Source organism: Eubalaena glacialis, chromosome 1, assembly GCF_028564815.1.
Source record: "Eubalaena glacialis isolate mEubGla1 chromosome 1, mEubGla1.1.hap2.+ XY, whole genome shotgun sequence".
Classification (NCBI taxonomy): Eukaryota; Metazoa; Chordata; class Mammalia; order Artiodactyla; family Balaenidae; genus Eubalaena; species Eubalaena glacialis.
This window is the reverse complement of record NC_083716.1, coordinates 63,375,275-63,392,826: the sequence shown is the minus strand read 5'-3', so window position 1 is coordinate 63,392,826 and position 17,552 is coordinate 63,375,275. Positions and strand designations below refer to the sequence as shown.

General features: G+C 52.6%; 1 protein-coding gene and 1 pseudogene across 1 annotated transcript in view; one reads left to right on the top strand and one right to left on the bottom strand.

The window, feature by feature from the left end:
* Window positions 1-17,552, top strand: part of CDH23 (cadherin related 23) — a 428,638-nt gene that overhangs the window by 146,461 nt on the left and 264,625 nt on the right. The window contains exons 7-8 of the mRNA XM_061181180.1: window positions 11,239-11,433; window positions 15,072-15,200. Of these exons, the coding sequence (XP_061037163.1) occupies window positions 11,239-11,433; window positions 15,072-15,200 (324 nt within the window). The remainder of the gene's footprint in view (window positions 1-11,238; window positions 11,434-15,071; window positions 15,201-17,552) is intronic.
* On the bottom strand, window positions 9,031-9,210 carry LOC133078778 (U2 spliceosomal RNA; annotated as a pseudogene).

Here is a 17,552-nt window from a genome sequence, read left to right as displayed (position 1 = left end):
TCTCAGTTTGGGGAAGGGTGGGAGGGTAAAAGTGAACAGCCGAGGTCTGGATTCCGGCCTCCACTGCCGTTACTCCTCCCATGCCATAGAGAGGGAGGTGGGAGCCCAGCCCTGAGGAAGGGGGCGGTACCGCTGCCATTGAAAGCAGCATGCCATGGGGACTGGAGCTGGTGTGGGCCTGGGGGCCGCCTCGCCAGCGCGGCCCTTCCTGTCCCCTTCTTCAGCCAGCTGCTGGGCTGCTCTGCCAGCTGTGCACCGTCCAGGAGGCACCATGCCTGGTGCTGCAGCACGTCCCTCCCTCAGCTCCTGCAGGTCACAGGTGAGAGGGGTAGAGGGTGGCTGCAGGGGGCAGGTGCAGGGACAGCCCTGGAGTGTGGGAGCTAAAGGGAAGTGGCACATGGGGCAGGGGTGGATCTCGAAACTCTTCTGTTACTCATGCTGCAGGAAGGTCGCTGGGCTGGGGTAGGGAAGCTGCTGTGTGTGTCGGGGGCTTGAGAAAAATTACCTGCATCTCCTTAATCTCTGAATTAGAAGGTAGCTGGGGCCATTTCACACTTGGGTATCCTACCTGGCTTTGAAAACCAAACTTCTGAGAAGAAGGAAGGGAGGTCCCAGATGTCCCTCTGATGAGGCTTCTCCTGGTCCTGCACGCCCAGCACCTGTGTAAAGCAGAGCCTGGGAGTGTGGGCAGGAGAGGGTGTCTCAACCTGAGCCTGGGCACGCGTGCCTAGAAAGCCCAGGCAGCCAGGCCTCTTGGGGGAAGGGAGGGAGCATCAGTTCCCTGTGCTGGGTGGTGACATGTGCTCTCTAGGGGAGCTATCAGCAGGAATGCCTGTGGAGAGGCACAGGTTCCTCAAGCAAAGGTAGACCAGCGCTCTGTGTAGACCAGTCTGACTAAAGCAGAGGGTCTCAATGGGGCAAAAATGAAAGATGAGTTTGGAAAGGGAAGCTTTGATCAGACTGTGGTGACGTTCAAGGCCCAGGAGGAGCTTGCCTTGGACAGAAAAGAGGAGCTGGTGATAGTGTTTCAGGAGGAAAATGAGATGCGGGGGAGGGTCAGTGCTTTAGGGCAGTGACTTTCCAGGATTAGTTACAGGAGCAGGGCCGAAGGAGGGGAGGCCACTGCAGTGGTTCAGCCATAGGGAGATTTTTTTCAATTTTTATATTAATTTTATCAGCCATATATGCATGAGCTTAAAAGTCAAATAGTAAAGCTAGGCTTATAATAAAAATAGCAGTGCCCTGCCTCATTCTTTCCCATTCCTGATTCCCATCCTGAGATAACCTCGTTCAATTTCTGATAGTTACCTTCTTATTTCCAAATTGCATGCTTATAAATTTTTCAGTTTTAGGCATTATCTATCGACTTTCAGCTGTGAAGGATGAGAATTGCACTTTTGCACCACCCTCTACCTCATCTTTGCTACACACACACATACACACACCACTCTTAATATGCTCCACCCATCCTCCCAACATAATTATATCCCTCCTTTTAGCTCAAACAGCATTTAGTGTATACAGCATTATAATTACGTAAATATTATTCACAGCAGAGCCACATAGTGTACAGTGCTGTCATTATATTTCCTCTGTAATTATATTTCCTCTTTTGTTTTCTCTAGAGTTAATAATTACCTCTTTTTTGTTTGCTTGCTTAGTGTTCTATGAACCTATCATTTTTTTCATCCCTAAATATTCTGACATAATTGAATACCTCTTCTCAATGTATTAAAAGAATATTGATTTTTTAATTCAGTTTGTATTTTTCTTGGCAACATTCTCCCTGGAGCATTCATCCTCCTGCTTCAATCTGGACTGACTGTGCTCTGGCTTGCTTGCTATTCTGGAGGCTGAATGGCTAAAGAGACCTGATGTAGGTTAGGCCTGGGGGAGGAGAGGGCATTCACCCTAAGAATATCTAATATATTAGGTCCCAGTACATGGGTTCCCTATTATCTTCTATCTTGGTTTATGCCCTCATTTTGGTGGAGTACACCCTTGAGTAATTTCCTGAAAAAGAATTCATGGGATTTTTTTTTTTACTTTGAAAAATGTGTTTATTCTACAGTCATATTTGTTGATAGTTTGGCTGGGTATAGAACACTAGAATGAAAATAGTCTTCTTCATAATGTGAAGTCATTTTTCCTTTGTGTTCTGGCTGTTAAGAACTTTGATGCCATTTTGATTCTTGATCCTTTGAGTGTGGCCTTTTGTTTTCTCTCTGAAAGTTTCTAGGATTTTTTTTAATACTCAGTGTTTTGAAACTTCATCATTTTATGCTTCAGTGTGGAGCTGTCTTCTGAACACATAGTGTGGTCTCCTTCCATTTGGAAGCATGTCCTTCAGATCTGGGAGTTTTCTTATGTTACTTCTTGGATAATTTCCTCCCCTTCTTTTGCTCTGTTTCCTCTCTCTGGAACCCCTATTAATTAGGTGTTGAATCTTCTGAACTACACTAATTTTCTTCTCCCCCATTTTCCATCCCTTTGAGTTTTGTCCTACTTTTAGAGAAATTTCTTTATCTTCCAACTCTTCTTTCGACTTTTTACTTTCTACTAGCTCTTTCCTCCTCTTGTAAGATTATTTCAAAGATGCTGTCTTGTGTTGTCTGTCTAAGCTTGCTAAAGATACTTATTGTTGTTACTCCTTTTTACTGTTTTCCTCTCTGCCTTTCACATTAGAGGCTCTTCTCAAATGTTTACTTGACCTTTAGTTGTCTGTTCATATTTAAGAGTGAGTTCACATTTACCTGTCTGGAAGCTTGCTGTGTGTATTAGGACAGGGTAGGGAGGGGCGCTGCTTATTAACCAGTGGGCTTCACTATGGGATGATTAGGTGAGGACCTGGATTTTTTTTGTGGGAATTCCAACATGTTAATATTTGTGTTTTCTCTTGGGTCAACTTTCCCTATCTCCTGCCTGGCTGTCAGTCTTCAGGAGGCTAAATGGCTAAAGAGGCCTGATTGGAGATGGGAGTGGAGGGGAGATGCAGCTTTTCACTTAACCTCCCTGTTTTCAGCTGCCTCGTCCAGCTCCCAGTCTGAGACCAGAGCCCAACTAACTCAGCCCCTCCAGAAAGCAAACCTCTTATCTTCTGCAAGAGTTGGGGAAGGCATCTGGGAGTCTTACCACTCTTCTTAAAGATTTGCAGCCAGTCTTCCTGTTTTGAGCATCACCTTGAGTCTCCAGTTCCTGAGCTTTTCCAAGATTCTGAGATGCTGGCCTAAGTTTCGGCTTTCCCATCTCTCCTAAGGCAGTTTCCAGTTCCATCTGTTTCCAGGATTCTGTTGGCACCTCTCATCTGTTGTCACCTCCTCGCCTATTCTTTTTGCCCTTATGGATTTATGCATTTTTAATTTCCATATTGTCATTTTTGTGAGGGGGTTGGGACAAAAACAGAAATCAATGGATGTGTTCAATCTGCCATGTTTAACAGGAAGTCCCGATTCTGTTAAAACATTTATTGAATGCCTTCTATGTGCAAGTGACAGTGCTAGGACTTCAGAGGTGGCCAAGGTAAATCACAAAGAGAAGGGGAAGGATTTGAGGAATGTTGAAGGAAGAACTGACAGGCCCTGATGATTGATGAGGAGTGGGAGTCAAGAGAGAAGGGCACGTCCAAGATCACTCCAGCAGGTGAAGAGACTGGCGGAACTTGGGAAGTCAGGATGGGCGTTAGGTAAGCACTTTGATGGGAGTCTTCCTGGGATTCAGAACAGGCGGTACACAGCCGGAGGCTGAGAAGGAGCAGGGCCTCAGAGACGGAAGAGCACTGAACTGGTTCCATGGAGATGTGGAACAGCTGAGAAGGCTAGCCCAGCCCAGGGAAAGTGCTCAAGCCATGTGAGGGTGTGTGGGACTTGGGGCCCAGCCCTTTGGGGCTCCTCCTGCCCACAGAGCTGGCACCTCCACCTGACAGTCTGCCTGGAACTCAGAGCAGACCCAACACCTTTTAGAGTCCAGTGCACATCACCCAAGAGAGAACAGACACTGGTCGACAGAAGAGATGTTGTAAAATGATCTCTTCTAGACTCCTCTGCAGAGAGAGGTGCTGGAGCACGGCGTACATGTGTGGGTGTGTGCACACACCGTGTGCCCTCTCCCGACCAGAATGGGGCCACCTGAGACATCCACGGAGGCCTGGTGGGCACCTGCCTCTCCTGGTTCTCTTCCCTGCACCATTTCTCTCCTTGGACCCTGCTCTCAGCTGGTGCCCACACATGCCTTCTTGCCTGTTTGAGAAAGAAATACAGCCCACATCTCTCATAGACCCCATTTCCCCTACCCCATAAGCTGGAATGCCACAAAGCCTCCCAAACTTCATACCCTCCCCAAGCACCCCAGGAGGCCCCTGGCTCCAGAGTCACAAGTGAAAAAGCACCTCTTTGGCATTCAGGGGAAACCAAGGCATAGGTGCCTCCACTTTGCCCTGGTACCACCCCACCCCTCCCACCCCCGTCAGAAAGGTCTCTACTTATGACTTTAATTCTTCTTGTCACAGTGGGAGCCCATTTCCTTATCCCCAGTGAAAGTGTGCAAATTTTGAGATACCTTCTTCCTTCTGAAATTCTCTTTGGGCTAAAGCTCCCCACCAACCCTCTCTTCTCTAATCCCGCCAACCTGAATCTCCCATCTTTGGGTCCCTTGTCATCCCCAGCCCTTCCACAGAGGAAATGAACCAGTTCCACTTGAGCAGGGGCCCTGAGCTCACTTTCCACCCTCATCTCCAGGGTCCCCAAGGTCTGGAGACACAGAGGTGACCTGATTTTGAATCCTGCTCCCACCACTTACAAGCTGTGTGACTTTGGACAAGTTGCTTCATTTCTCTGAGCTTCCATTTCCCCCATCAGGGAAAAGGAGGTAATGAGATACAATTTGTAAAAATGCTGACGGATGAAGGGTTGAATCCCTGCCCCGCCCTGCCTCAGGGACCAGCAGCCCAACCTCTGAGCCACAAGCTTGGCCCAGGAGGGTCTGTTCCCAGCTCGGAGCCACCGAGGCGCCCGCACCTTGTCGGAACTCCATCTGTCAGGAATTTATTACTAATGCATTTTATAACAGGCTTTATAATAAGATATTAAAGACTGTGGCAGCATCTAGCAAGCATTCCATAAATATTAATAACGCCTTTAGAGGTGGCATCTATGGTGGAAACGGTTGGGCTTGTTCCGAGGTTTGGTCCAGGGTTGAGAATAAATCTAACGGGCGGGGAAGGAGGGTGCACTGCGAAGATGAGAGAGTATGACGTGCTTTTTTCTTTTTCCCATCTTCCTTTCTCTTGCTGCTTTGAATTTTTATAATACTTCTTTTCCTTTGTTCACAACTTTTCCTCCGTAATGTGTCTTTTGCTCCCTTAAGTTTTCCTCTCCTTTCTCCCCCAGTTTCTTCCCTCTTTCTTCTCTCACAAACTCTCTCCCTCCCATGCCCATTTCCCTTTGGCCCCCAGTTCAGCCCCTTTCATCACCCCATCCTATTTTTCTTTGTCCCCCTGTGGTCTTCCCGCCGCCTTTCGCCTCGTCTCCTTTCCCCGTGCTTTACACTCTCTCCATCTCTGTTTCCCCTGTCCTGCGCTCTGCCTCCCTGTCTGGCCCTCTTCCTCCCTCGCTGCCCGTGCGCCCCCCACCTGTTCCAGTGAGCACCCTGAGCAACCTGTGTAGAAGCCCAGAGTGTAATGTGACTCACACAGCGTGTGAGAAGTGAGCTATTTATCATTATTATTAACGAACAAGATCTCTTGCACGGTAGAACTTTGCCAGAGTCTATTCCCTTGTCACCCCAAGAGCAGCAAAAAGATTTATTTGTCTCTGAATTGCGCAGGGTGGCCCATTTACAGCAGGTCCATCAGAAGTGATGTGGAGCTTAAATGGGAGCTGGAAGAGGCAGGGGCCCGCCCTGTCTGCGACCTGCGTGGAGTGGGCCCCTCGCTGAGAGGGACAGCCTAGCAGGGGCAAGGGGTTTGCAGGGGATGATGCCTAAACACACTCCCCGGACCCCAGGCAGCATGGGCGGTGCATGTGGGGAGATTTCCCTTGAAATGGCCCAGAAGCTGTGAGGGAGAGGATGGGGCTGGACAGGGGATGTAATGGAAGAAGGGGCTCTGGAAGCAGAGTTGGGACAGAGAAGTGGGCTAAGAGGCCTGTTTTAGGAACAGGAGTAATCACGCCCCGTGGGGCCTTTCCTCCCAAGACCAGCTGCTCCTTTCCAGCAAAAAGGTGGAGCCAGAGTTGCCCTAGAATGGGGCTGCCCCCCGCCAAGCTGAAATGGGCCTTTTGGCCCTGCCTCCACGGCCCAGGCCCACCTGGCTATGGTTCTGTAGACCCTGAACTCCAAGGCCAGACACCGTATGGGGTAGGGGCGCCTTCTCCCTGGTCTCCTGTCTCCAGGCAGGCAGAAACTGGCTCTCTGGGGCATCCTCCTCCAGGCCTGTCCTGGCTGATTGTGTCAAGCCCACGATCAAGCTCTCACCTGCCCACACCCCTGCCACCCCACATGCACGCTAATCATTTCAATGACCTGGATGGATTTGCATGTTAAAAGGAGTGTCTGGGGACACTTAAAAAGAAGAGGGAGCCGGCATTCATTCACCCAGGCCGCTTTCTTCTCCCCATATTACCTCCTGTGCCCTCAACACTCAGGAGCACTGGCCATGAGCTTTGCTTTCTGTGGCCCAGCTGTGGGCGTTAAAGGGGCCAAATCCCAGCAGGCGAGGGGCAGGGTGAGCCTGCAGCAGAGCTGTGGGGTGAGGAGGAATTGCCCGTGGCTGGATGTGTTCTGGGGGTGCCAGTGGGGCAAGGAGCCAAGACCCATGCAGGGCAGAGTGAGCAAGTGGCACCAACAGGAAGGACAGCATGGGCTGTGTCTCAGCCCCACAGCCAGGGACAGGAAGGGAGGGCCAGACAGGGCCTGCGAAGGCCGGGGCCACGGAGGCCCTCAGAGACCCTTGTCTCCGCTTTCCTACTTCACCGTGCTCCGTTCTCACTGCAGACGGGCTTCCTCTGCCACCCTGTAACTGTGGCTTCTGTGTGACTTCCGGCCTGTCATGGTGCCCACTCTACCCCAACCAGGTAGCAAGCATCTTTTTTTCAGTTCCCCACAAAAAACTGATTGACTTTCCAAGGCCCCATCTGATTGGCCTGCTTGAGTCAGGTGGTTACCCCTGGACCAATCGCATGTGGCCTGGGTCTGAAGTCACTTGGTACAAACATGAACACCTAGATCCATCCCTCTGAGCAGAGCTGTGGGTATAAAGAGCATCTCTACTTGGAAGGCGGGTGGGCAGGGAGGCAGTGGTTGGTGTCTCCGGGTGAGATGAGAAAAGCACTTATATATGAGTCAGGGCACCCAATTTCCGGTCACAGCTCTGCCATTAACCACCTGTGAGATGGAGAGCATGGAAGCGCATCCCCTCACTTTTCCCATCTATAAAATGGGGAGACTAGGCTGGCTAATCTCCAAGGTTCCTTCCAGCTTCTACATTCAAGCCATCCCCGAGGGGTGTGCGGTCAGGCCTGGCCTTCATGCCCAGGAGCTTCCTTGGCCTCCAAGCACCCCTCCCACCCCTGCCTCAGATTCCACCCCTCCCGGCTCTTTGCCAGGCCTATTTAAAACCATTTCTAAGTTATGCAGAAATTGAATAGGTTTTCACTGCAGGGCATGAAACATAATCCAAGAAGGTCGGACACAGGACCATCCCTTATTTTCCCCTTTTCCTGTCTTCTTGGATCTTGCTCTTAAATCCTCTGATCAGAGCCTTCACCCTGGACCATTCGGTATGGATGGGTGCAATACCCTCTCCTCCCTAAGGCAGAGAGCTGTCCCTCTCCTCTGGGCACTAGCTCCACGTGGCATGTACTCTGAAGTGCCGTCTAGCTGCCTCACAGGGGGCTGGTCACTCTGAAATCGGAACGTGTCCATCCCTCTCGTGGCAGGAACTACAGGCTTCGATGGCGTGCTTTGTTCTGGAGCTTGGGGCTGATGCTGGCACTCCTGTGATGTGCATGTTGGACCTAGAGATGGGGAGGGGGGAAGAGAGAGAGCTGTAGGTTAGCTGAGACCCTCATAAAGATCTCCTCAAGACCAGTGCCGCCGTGGTGGCATATTGGGGTGGAGGCTGGCTTCGCTGAGCCCGGCACCCGAGGAGTACAGTTTCTGGGGTTTTGCACGTGGTGGCTCGGGGTAGGTCCTTGCAGAGTACCTGTGTCCGTCAGGGTCCCCCAGGAAACAGTTCATCTCAGATAGTTCCGATAAAGGCATTTCGGTGAAGAGACAACTTCCAGAGGGGGCGCAGGGCTAGGGGGACATTAAGGGATGTTGAGGCACCAGAGACTAGCAGCGCTGGGAAGCTCTTTCTACTCCTAGGGCTGGAGGGGCAAGGGGAGGGGATGGAGCCCACTGGAAACGGCGGCCAGGGAGGAGGGCTGCTGGGTTGGAGCTAGAGGGATTGGGGAAGTGATGCCCCAAGCTCTTTCTCCTCCTGCCTCCTCCCCAAACTCTGAGCTCCTACCAGCCCCTCCTGTTGGCAGAAGCCAGCCCGCAAGGGAGCCTAGGCATGCAGTCCACTGAGGCCACCCCGGGTGGGGGAGGGGGAGGCGGGGCGGGGGGTGTCATGGCAGAGCAGGGTACTCGGCAGATCTGGGGATTGCAGACAGGGAATGCCCAGTGCAGTATCATTAATAGTCATCGTGTTTCTTTATGCCTCCCTGCCCTACCCTTGAAGGTGTTCATGTCTGCCATCCTCTAGAAGGCATTCAGACAATAAAACCACAACTGCCGTCTTCTAAGCACTTATTATGTGCTGGGAAGTTTACACGCATGAGCTCGAGTACTCTTCACATTAACCCTATGAGATATTATTAACTTCGATTTACAGAGAGAGGCCTAAGGATCAGAGAGATTAAGTAACTAGCCCAAAGACACACAGTGAGGCTCGGGTTCCAACAGAGGTCTTTCCATCCCTGAAATCCTAGCACTTGTCCAGTCTGCCCCCTTGTATACTTGATGCTCTTTTGGAGGGAAAGAGAGCATCTGTTTTCCAAGCCACTGAGATGGGTAGGGCAGACCTAGCAAAGGCAAAGCAGGTTCAGGAACTCAGAAGTGTAAGGGAGCCTGCTGGGTTGGAGAAGTACAAATAGCTCTACCTGCCAGGAAATAGTAAACTGATCAGAAAAGTTACTACACGTGATCTTAGCCAAAAGGCCAGGATGTGATGCCTGCCAGGAAATGAAGTGTGGAGGGGGAGAAAGCGCAGGACCACGAGGGCCCGTGTCTTATGCAGAGGGGCACTGGGGCATCATGGATGGTATGGAGGAGAGGGGCCTTGCCCATCTGCCCCTGTCCTTACTGCTGGTTGGAGAAGGACAGGATCTGAGCCTGTTCGTTCAGGCTGACACTTGCCTCAGGGGGGAGGGGCAGCACACTCAGAGGTAAACAATGGCAACTCCACGACGTTGTCCTCCGGAGGCCTTTTCCAGACTGACTAGGGGCCTTACAGAGAACACCCTTGCCTCCAGCAGATAGTCCTGGGGAAGGGCTGACAGTGTACCCGAGAGTGGTCCCCAAAGAAAGAAGCTTCTCAAGGTAGTGACCCAGGGTCCAGGTCATGGCCAGCAGCACGGAGAGGGGGCAGTAATATGAATGCCCTCCTTGGAAGGAGCCCTGCAGGTGTCAGAAGGGACCCAGTCATCGTCCCAGTGTAAAAAGATCACAGAGGACTAGGAATGTTGTCTCTGCCCTCAGGGAACTTTCAGTCCAATCCGTCACTCCTGGCTAGGGGGTAGCACCCATGCTGGCAGGTGACCTCAGCAACGTGCAGAAGAGTTAGGGAAAGAACTGCCATCAAGGTTTAGAGAAGTGTTTAGAATAGAGCTTAAGAGCATAGGCTTAGAATTAACTACACCTGAATTCAAGGCCTTCTTTGCCACTGCCTAGCTGTGTGACTTGGGTGAGTTACCTAACCTCTCTGAGCCTCAACTTCCTTTTCGAAAATGGGATAATAGCAACCACCTAGAAAGCTGCTTGTTACAGAGCTGACAGGTGCAGTCTACTGCACAGACATGGCACATAACAGTCAGTCAGTCAGCGGGAGCAAGGATTGTTTCTTCCTTTTTGTCTCTGGTCAGAGCCTCGTTAAGTTGCCTGTCTTCAGATGTGTCCAGAGCTCACTAAGTTAGGAATAAATTTACTCACGCAGAGTTTTGCAGGCATGGCTTACATGCCAGGCATTGTGGTGGGCGCGGCGGTGATGAGAGCTGACAGTTGGGCAGAGGATGCAAATACTCAGATACTTAGAATACAGTGTGCTAAATGCTGTCATAGAGATTCGTTCATGTCTTCACAAAGGGTATTTATTGGACACCTGCCATGTGCCAGGCACCGTGCTGGGCAAGGCAGATATAGCCCTAAGGCTTCCATGGAGCACATGTGCTATGATGGAGACAGGCACTGACCGGGGAATTACAGAAGAATTGTGGGTGATGAACCATTCCAGGGTGCTGTGGGACCCTGAATATAAATAGCGGCAGGGGTTGGGGGCATGGTAGGGGCTGACCCGGCTTAAGGGTTTGGAAGGCCTCCATGAAGAGGTTACATTTAACCAGAAACCCCGAGTCAGAAAGGGGCAGAGGTCTGTCTATACACAGTGTATAGCAGAGGGAATCATGGAAGACTCCCAGGAGGTAGTGATGTTTGAGCAGGCTTCGTGGGCCTCTCTGGTTACAGGCTGCCATGGCCCAGGCATGGCAGGTGGATACCCCACCCCTGGGCAAACTAGGTAATCTCTGTGGGCCAGGCAAAGTCCCCAGACTCTCTGCCACATCCCCATATCACTTATCTCCCAGCTCCCTGCCCTTGAAACCTCCAATACGCAGACTCCTGGCTGCCCTCCAGAGCAGCCCGTGCCTGAGGCTTGGGCAGCCAAGGGGCACCTAACAGTGAAAGCAAAACCGCCAAGAAACAGGGGTTTGGGGACCAAAAGACCCTCATCCAGAACTCCAGGACGAGCAGATCATCTTTGGAACTGGTGCTGTTACAACCACCAGGAGGCCATCAAAAAAATGAAAAAAAAAAATAGATAGTGCATTTTAAATTCCTCTGAACCCTCTTAAAATAAAAATGATAAAGCTGCAGGTTTGGTTGGCTGGAGGGACATGGTTAATGGGCTTTGTGGGAATAGTCACTGATGGAGGCAGCTGCTCCAAGCTCCAGCTCACCCTTTTATTTGCTTTTTTTCACCCCCAGAACACGCCAGTGGGGACGCCCATCTTCATCGTGAACGCCACGGACCCCGACCTAGGTGCAGGCGGCAGCGTCCTCTACTCCTTTCAGCCCCCCTCCCAGTTCTTTGCCATCGACAGCGCACGTGGCATTGTCACAGTGATCCAGGAGCTGGACTACGAGATCACGCAGGCCTACCAGCTCACCGTCAATGCCACGGTGAGTCCCGGCACCGGGGGCCCAGACAACCAGAAGTCAGCCTCCTCCCACCCTCAAAGAGAGCAGAGAACGTCAACCTCGTTCCGGGCTAGTCAAAGCTTATAATGGTGATGCTGGTGATCAACAACAGCTGATGTTACTGAGGGTTCGTGCTATGTCCCTGGTGCTGTGCAGAGCACTCAAATGGATTGTCTCCATTAAACCTCACAACAGCCCTATGTCATAAAAATTAAGGTACCCATTTTACAGATGAGGAAACCGAGGCACAGGAGCAATTCAGTGACTTGCCCACAATCACTCAGCAGCTGGACTCCAGTGCCTGCACTGGTAACCCCATGGGGCATTCCTAGTGCAGGGTGTCCTCTCACTCTCTGGGACACAGGACAGAGGTGTCAACCCAGCTGTGTCCTGACACCACCCAACATGCAGGAGCCAGAGGGTCCAAGCATCGTAGCCACTGCTCTAGAGTGGTGATTCTTACACAGAAGGGAGCACCCATCTGCACCAAGCACCGTGCTGAGTCCTGGGAATTCCAGGATGAGTTAGTCAGGAGAGGGAGGTGGGAGAGCAATAACTATCCCATTTTATAGCTGACACTGTTGAGACTCACAAGCTGATAAGTAGTGGGCAGCAGGAACCCAAACCCAGGTTGTCTGACCCCCTAGTCCACTACCCCCATGATCAGGAGTCTCCAGAACATCACTGCTGCTTGGACTCTGTTGCCAGCTGTTATCAAGGGCCTGGGGGCCAGGCAGGCCACACCTTCAGTAGGGTTCCTCCCCTGCACGCCCCTCTTCCCTGCTCCTGGAGCCTTCAGCCGGCAGCAGGGCGAGAGCCGGCCTGCTGTCCCTTAGATTTCTGTTTACAAAGCTCAGGTCAACAGTGAAACAAATCACAGGAGTCCCTCTTGACCCTCCAGGACCCATTAGCCTGACACACAGCATCCACCACCTGGCCCCATGTCACTGCAAGGGGGCTGCCAGTAGCGCTGGGGGCTCCACTTGGCAGGTCACAGAGCCCAGATCCCAGGGGAAGACACACTGGATTGGGTCCAGGGTCCAGTTTGAAAGATTGCATTCCCCCAGGATTGGACAAGATCCAGAGAGGCCCCCCAAACCAGGAAATGCAAACTTTTTCTTTGTACCTGGCCCCTGGGGAGCTCACAGGAGCAATTCAGTGAGAAGAACTGTGGGTGATGAACCCACAATTCTTTCCTTCTCCCCTGCCTAAGTGTTAGTTGCCTGGGAGGACGTGTGTGCTGCTATTTGTAAAACTGACTTCTGGGATCAAGGGGACTTGCAAGACCAGAATCCACTTTTTGGACCCACCGGTACCCTTCCGCAGTGCCTTGCACACCCACTTGGGGTGGTGCTCCTCCCGCCACTCTCCATTTGCACACACCTGGGCCCAGAAATGCACAGATGCTTGCTATCTTTCTCACTATGAACTTGTCACTGTGGGATATTTTCCATCTACCATAAAAATGGCTTTGGGCCAGTGGGGAAGAGAGCAGAGCTGGGCACAGGCATGAATCTGGGTGGCCAGGCCTGTGAAGAGGCCTAGGCTCAAGCTGGGATGGTGAATGCAGTTAAATTGCCATTAATCTTCCAGCAATCAGGCCTTGAAGCAGTGGAACAGGAGGGGCCCTAGAACTTCCTTAGGTCTTGATGGCTCCCCCACCTGATGCACAAGTCCCTCTCAGGGCTGACGCTGTGCCCTTGGCCACTGGGCATTTCCTCAAGGAGATTCTCCTGTGTGGCATCGCAGGGAGAAGTGTGGGTCACCAGCCACTACTGGGCGGGTAGCGGGTGGGGAAAATGTGGGAATCCCCTGGGAACAAGCTGCTGAGAGCTGTAGGTGCCAGAGTGACAGCTGGAAGCCTGGCCAGGTGCCTGCTCAGCCAGAAGTGCCCACTGCCATCCCCTTTCCCCAGCCATGGAGTCCAGGGTGGGCTGGATGGGGGCATCCGTGGCAGGAGCAGGGCTGCAGCCACAGGTGTGGGACAGGAAGGGCAGGTGCCACGCTGGACAAAGCCAGCAGCCCACAGAAGCCTGGTAATGGCAAATCAGAACCACTGGCATCCCCGGCCCCAGAGGTCAAAGGCCTTCCTGCCAGGCCTCACCCTCTGGTCCTATCTATGTAGTGGTCATTCCAGTCGCTAGCTGAGAGCTCTCACCATGGGTGGTCCCCAAGCCTGAACTGTGAGCCCCGTCATCTTGGAGGCTGGGAGGCTGTCTCCCCTGTGGTCAAGGGGCCCAGCTCCCCCTGCCTCCAGACTCTCCCCTCCCTTGCTGCACCCACGACCCATCCCCAAAGCCCCTCCATCCTCTCCCTGGCTGCCCCTGAGAACTCGTAGGACAACCAGCCCTTCCTTCTCCGCGAAGGCTCAGCAGCTGTGTCTCTGGAGGGCAGGAGCAGGCACTAGGCTTGTTGTAACATGGGGAATGCCTTGCATCATTCACATCACCCCAGACAGACCAAGGGAGATCTAACCCAAGGACAGTCACTTCTCAAATCCCAAACCAGAGAATTTACAATGCCTAGAGTCCGTAGAGGTCATTCCAGTGAGTCCCTTCATCTCACAGAAGAGGAAGTTGAGACTCCAAAAGGGGAGAGACCTTATTCGAGGTGACCCAGCAAGTTAGCACCTGGGCTGATATTAGGGCCCCAGATCAAGACAGAGCAAGTTTTTATGTCAAAAGGACCTGAGTTTGAGTCCTGGCTATACACTTACCAGATGTGTGACTTGGGGCAAGTTACTTAACCTCTCTGAGTCCCTGTTAAATCTGAATAATGGGCACATAATACCTGCAAAAGCAAATGAAGTGTATAGTACAGTGCCTGGTATATAATCTATTCAGCATGTAGTTTCTGTTCTTGTTGGCTATTGTTATTCAGTAGCAGCAGCTATTTAAGCAGTTTATCACGTTTAGGGTAATAGAAGATGGGTTTTGGGTTTCCTTTCTTGGTGAGCTTTCACAGGACCACATTTCCAGCTAGGAGGGTTTAAACATTGCCTGCCTGGCCACATGGCCTGCATGACCTCTCAGGATTCCTTCCCAGAGTCCCCCAAATGTCACAGGCCCTGGAGCTCCCCCTACTGGTTCTAAAGGAAAAGTTGCTTGACCAGTAAACCCAGCGTGTAGAGCAGGGATACAGGTTCCAGAGTAGCCCCCTCTGTGGTCAAAGGGCCTTTCTTCTGAGGAACCCCCATCCTAGTCAATTCCCTTGCTGCCCTTGGATGAGAGGGGGCAGGAAGTGGGCATGGAGGGGGCGGTGGCCCCTGACTGAATCCAGAGAAGGAGCTAAGGGCCGCACCATCCCTTTACCCCAAGCCAGTCATCCTGCCCACCAGATGCCGGGGGCAGTCAGACCTAGGCTGGGCCGGGGGCCGGAGATGTGGCTCTACTGGGCCTTGGGGGCCCTGTTTGTGTTTTCCTGCACAGGTCAGAGATCACTGAAGGTTCTTAGAGTTCCTGAGCTCCGTGTGATAATGCCCTTCCCTGGGGGAGTGTGGGAATACATGTGTACATACGTGCACACGTGTTTGTGCATGTGGGTGTCATGTGTGTGTGTCCATGTGTGTGCATGTCCACAACATCACTTAACCTAAGGCTGTGTATTCTTTGTCCTCTAAGGATCAAGACAAGACCAGGCCTCTGTCCACCCTGGCCAACTTGGCCATCATCATCACAGACATCCAGGACATGGACCCCATCTTCATCAACCTGCCTTACAGCACCAACATCTATGAGCATTCTCCTCCGGTAAGACCCTCCCCGGCCCTTGTGAGACTTCCCTCTGCACTTCTGGTAGGGATGGGGGCCCTATTTGGTGGGATGGGCTCCTTGGCGTTTCCTACTCCCCCAATCCCCTATGCATGGCAGTGATGGGTGTCCCAGCACAGTGAAAACCCAATCCCCTCTTATACCACACCCCATCTCCTCGTTCTCTCACTTCATCCCTGGAGGGCTCTGAGTGGCAAAGAGCAAAGACTGGCTAGTGCAAGTGAAGGGTAGCAGTTCAGAAAGATTCACGTGAGATGACTGGGATGCCCATGGAAAATCCAGCCTGGACTGGAGAGCGAATTTGGACTCAGCCAGGCTCCCCAAAACATCAGTGGGGCTCAGCCATGCCCCCCACGGGTCAGTCAGTCAATCTGCCTCTCTCAGCCAGCCATCACTGCCCAAGATGGTGGCCACCTGCCATCCGCCCTGCAGGCCTTCTTAGGCTTGGCTCTTCCCTGAGAAGAGTCGGCTCCGGCTGCCCCTTCTAACTGCCCAGACTTTGGGTTTCTCAAGGCCACGTGTTCAAGAGAGGCACCTGATTGGCCGTGGTCTGATTTTTTTTTTCTTTTATTTATTTATTTTTGGCTGCGTTGGGTCTTCGTTGCTGTGTGCGGGGTTTCTCTAGTTGCGGCGAGCGGGGGCTACTCTTCGTTGTGGTGCGCGTGCTTCTCATTGCGGTGGTTTCTCTTGTTGTGGAGCACGGGCTCTAGGCGCGCGGGCTTCAGTAGTTGTGACGCACAGACTCAGTAGTTGTGGTGCACGGGCTTAGTTGCTCTGCGGCATGTGGGATCTTCCCGGACCAGGGCTCGAACCCGTGTCCCCTGCATTGGCAGGCGGATTCTTAACCACTGCGCCACCAGGGAAGCCCGGCCACAGTGTGATTTTGTGCCATGTCACAAGGTCAGAGGTCGCCAGCCAGCCTGTAGATTGGCTGCCCGTGGGCCATGTTTCCACCACGGTCGTCAGCTGTGACTGGGGGTCTTAGAGACAAAGCATGCCGCAGCCCCCGGGCAGGGGCTGTGAGTGGGCAACTTTGCTCAGCTGTGGGCCAGGCAGGCAGTGCCAGGCATCCCTTGTCCGGTAGCCATCCCTGCTTTTGTACAGACTAGAATAGAACACCCGCTGTGGGCTGATGAATTGGAAAAAGGTGGCTCCTCTGGGCAAACACAACCCCTGGACATACAGCTTGGGGAGCAGCTCTGTGGAAAGAAAACTGTGCCCCTCCTTCTGAGGGAACTAAATGTGCTTAGAGGAAAAACACAGCTTTGAGAGCAAAGGGGGGCACACACCTGAACGCGTGGCTGGTCAGGGCCCCACCTGCATGTCTGCACAGGCTCGCAGAGTTGGGTACAAGTGAGAGGCAGGCTCCCCTGACCGGAGTGCAGGCCATGCTCCTGGACCACCACAGACCAGGAAGCCTGCCCCCCAAGTTTGGGACCGTGGTCTGTCCCGACCATTGGCCTCCTCCAAGCACCATACTGCAGGCTCCAGGTATGAGCGGGTAGCCACTTCTTGGGGCCGCTTGTGGGCTGGAGGGTCTGACAAACAAGATGGCCTCCTGTTGCAGGTGTCTGAAGCTGCTTCGAGGGCAGAGGAAGACATCTGAATGTCCCCACCCCAGCCGTCTCTTTCTTGGTGGCCCATGGACAGCAGGAGCTTGGGCTTTCAAGACTGTAGGCTGCCTCCCCCAAAACCTCTTTGCTAACAAGCGCACATATTCTCATCCCTGACCTTTCAGACGAGGTGGGCTCTTCCATCTGCCCCCGGCCCCTGGCCGTCCCTTCTTAGTGCTCAGTGCCTCTGCATGGCTCACTCACCCTCGGCTGCTTTGCTGGACCACGAGAGTAGTGCGGCAAGAATGGGGTCTGCTGTGAGCATAGCGCACCATGGGTGCTCAGGAAGTGTTTTTGGAATGAGTGAATGAATGAATGAATGAACGAACGAACAAACGAACAAATAAACAAATGCCCTGGTCAGACCAGCCTTCTCACTATCCTGTCATCCTCATCACCCTTCGTGCCTGCTCTGGTCACCAACCCCAAGTCTACCCATCTGTTGGTTCCCAGCTCACTGATGACCTTTCTTGGAATTTTTTCCTGGCTTCCTCCTCACTGGCCCAGGCAGAGACATCCCTCTCCCCTCAACTATGCTGGAGTTCACCCTCCTTATGCTGCATGACTTCCCACTGAATTGTAGCCACACCTATAACGTTCACCGATGTGTAAGTGGGTTACTTTGGGGCTCCTGGTCACCAAGGTGGCTGAGTCTTTGGGACCTGGTCTCGAACTTCCCACAGGCCTCCCGGGGCATCGTGCTCAGGGCTGAATGCAG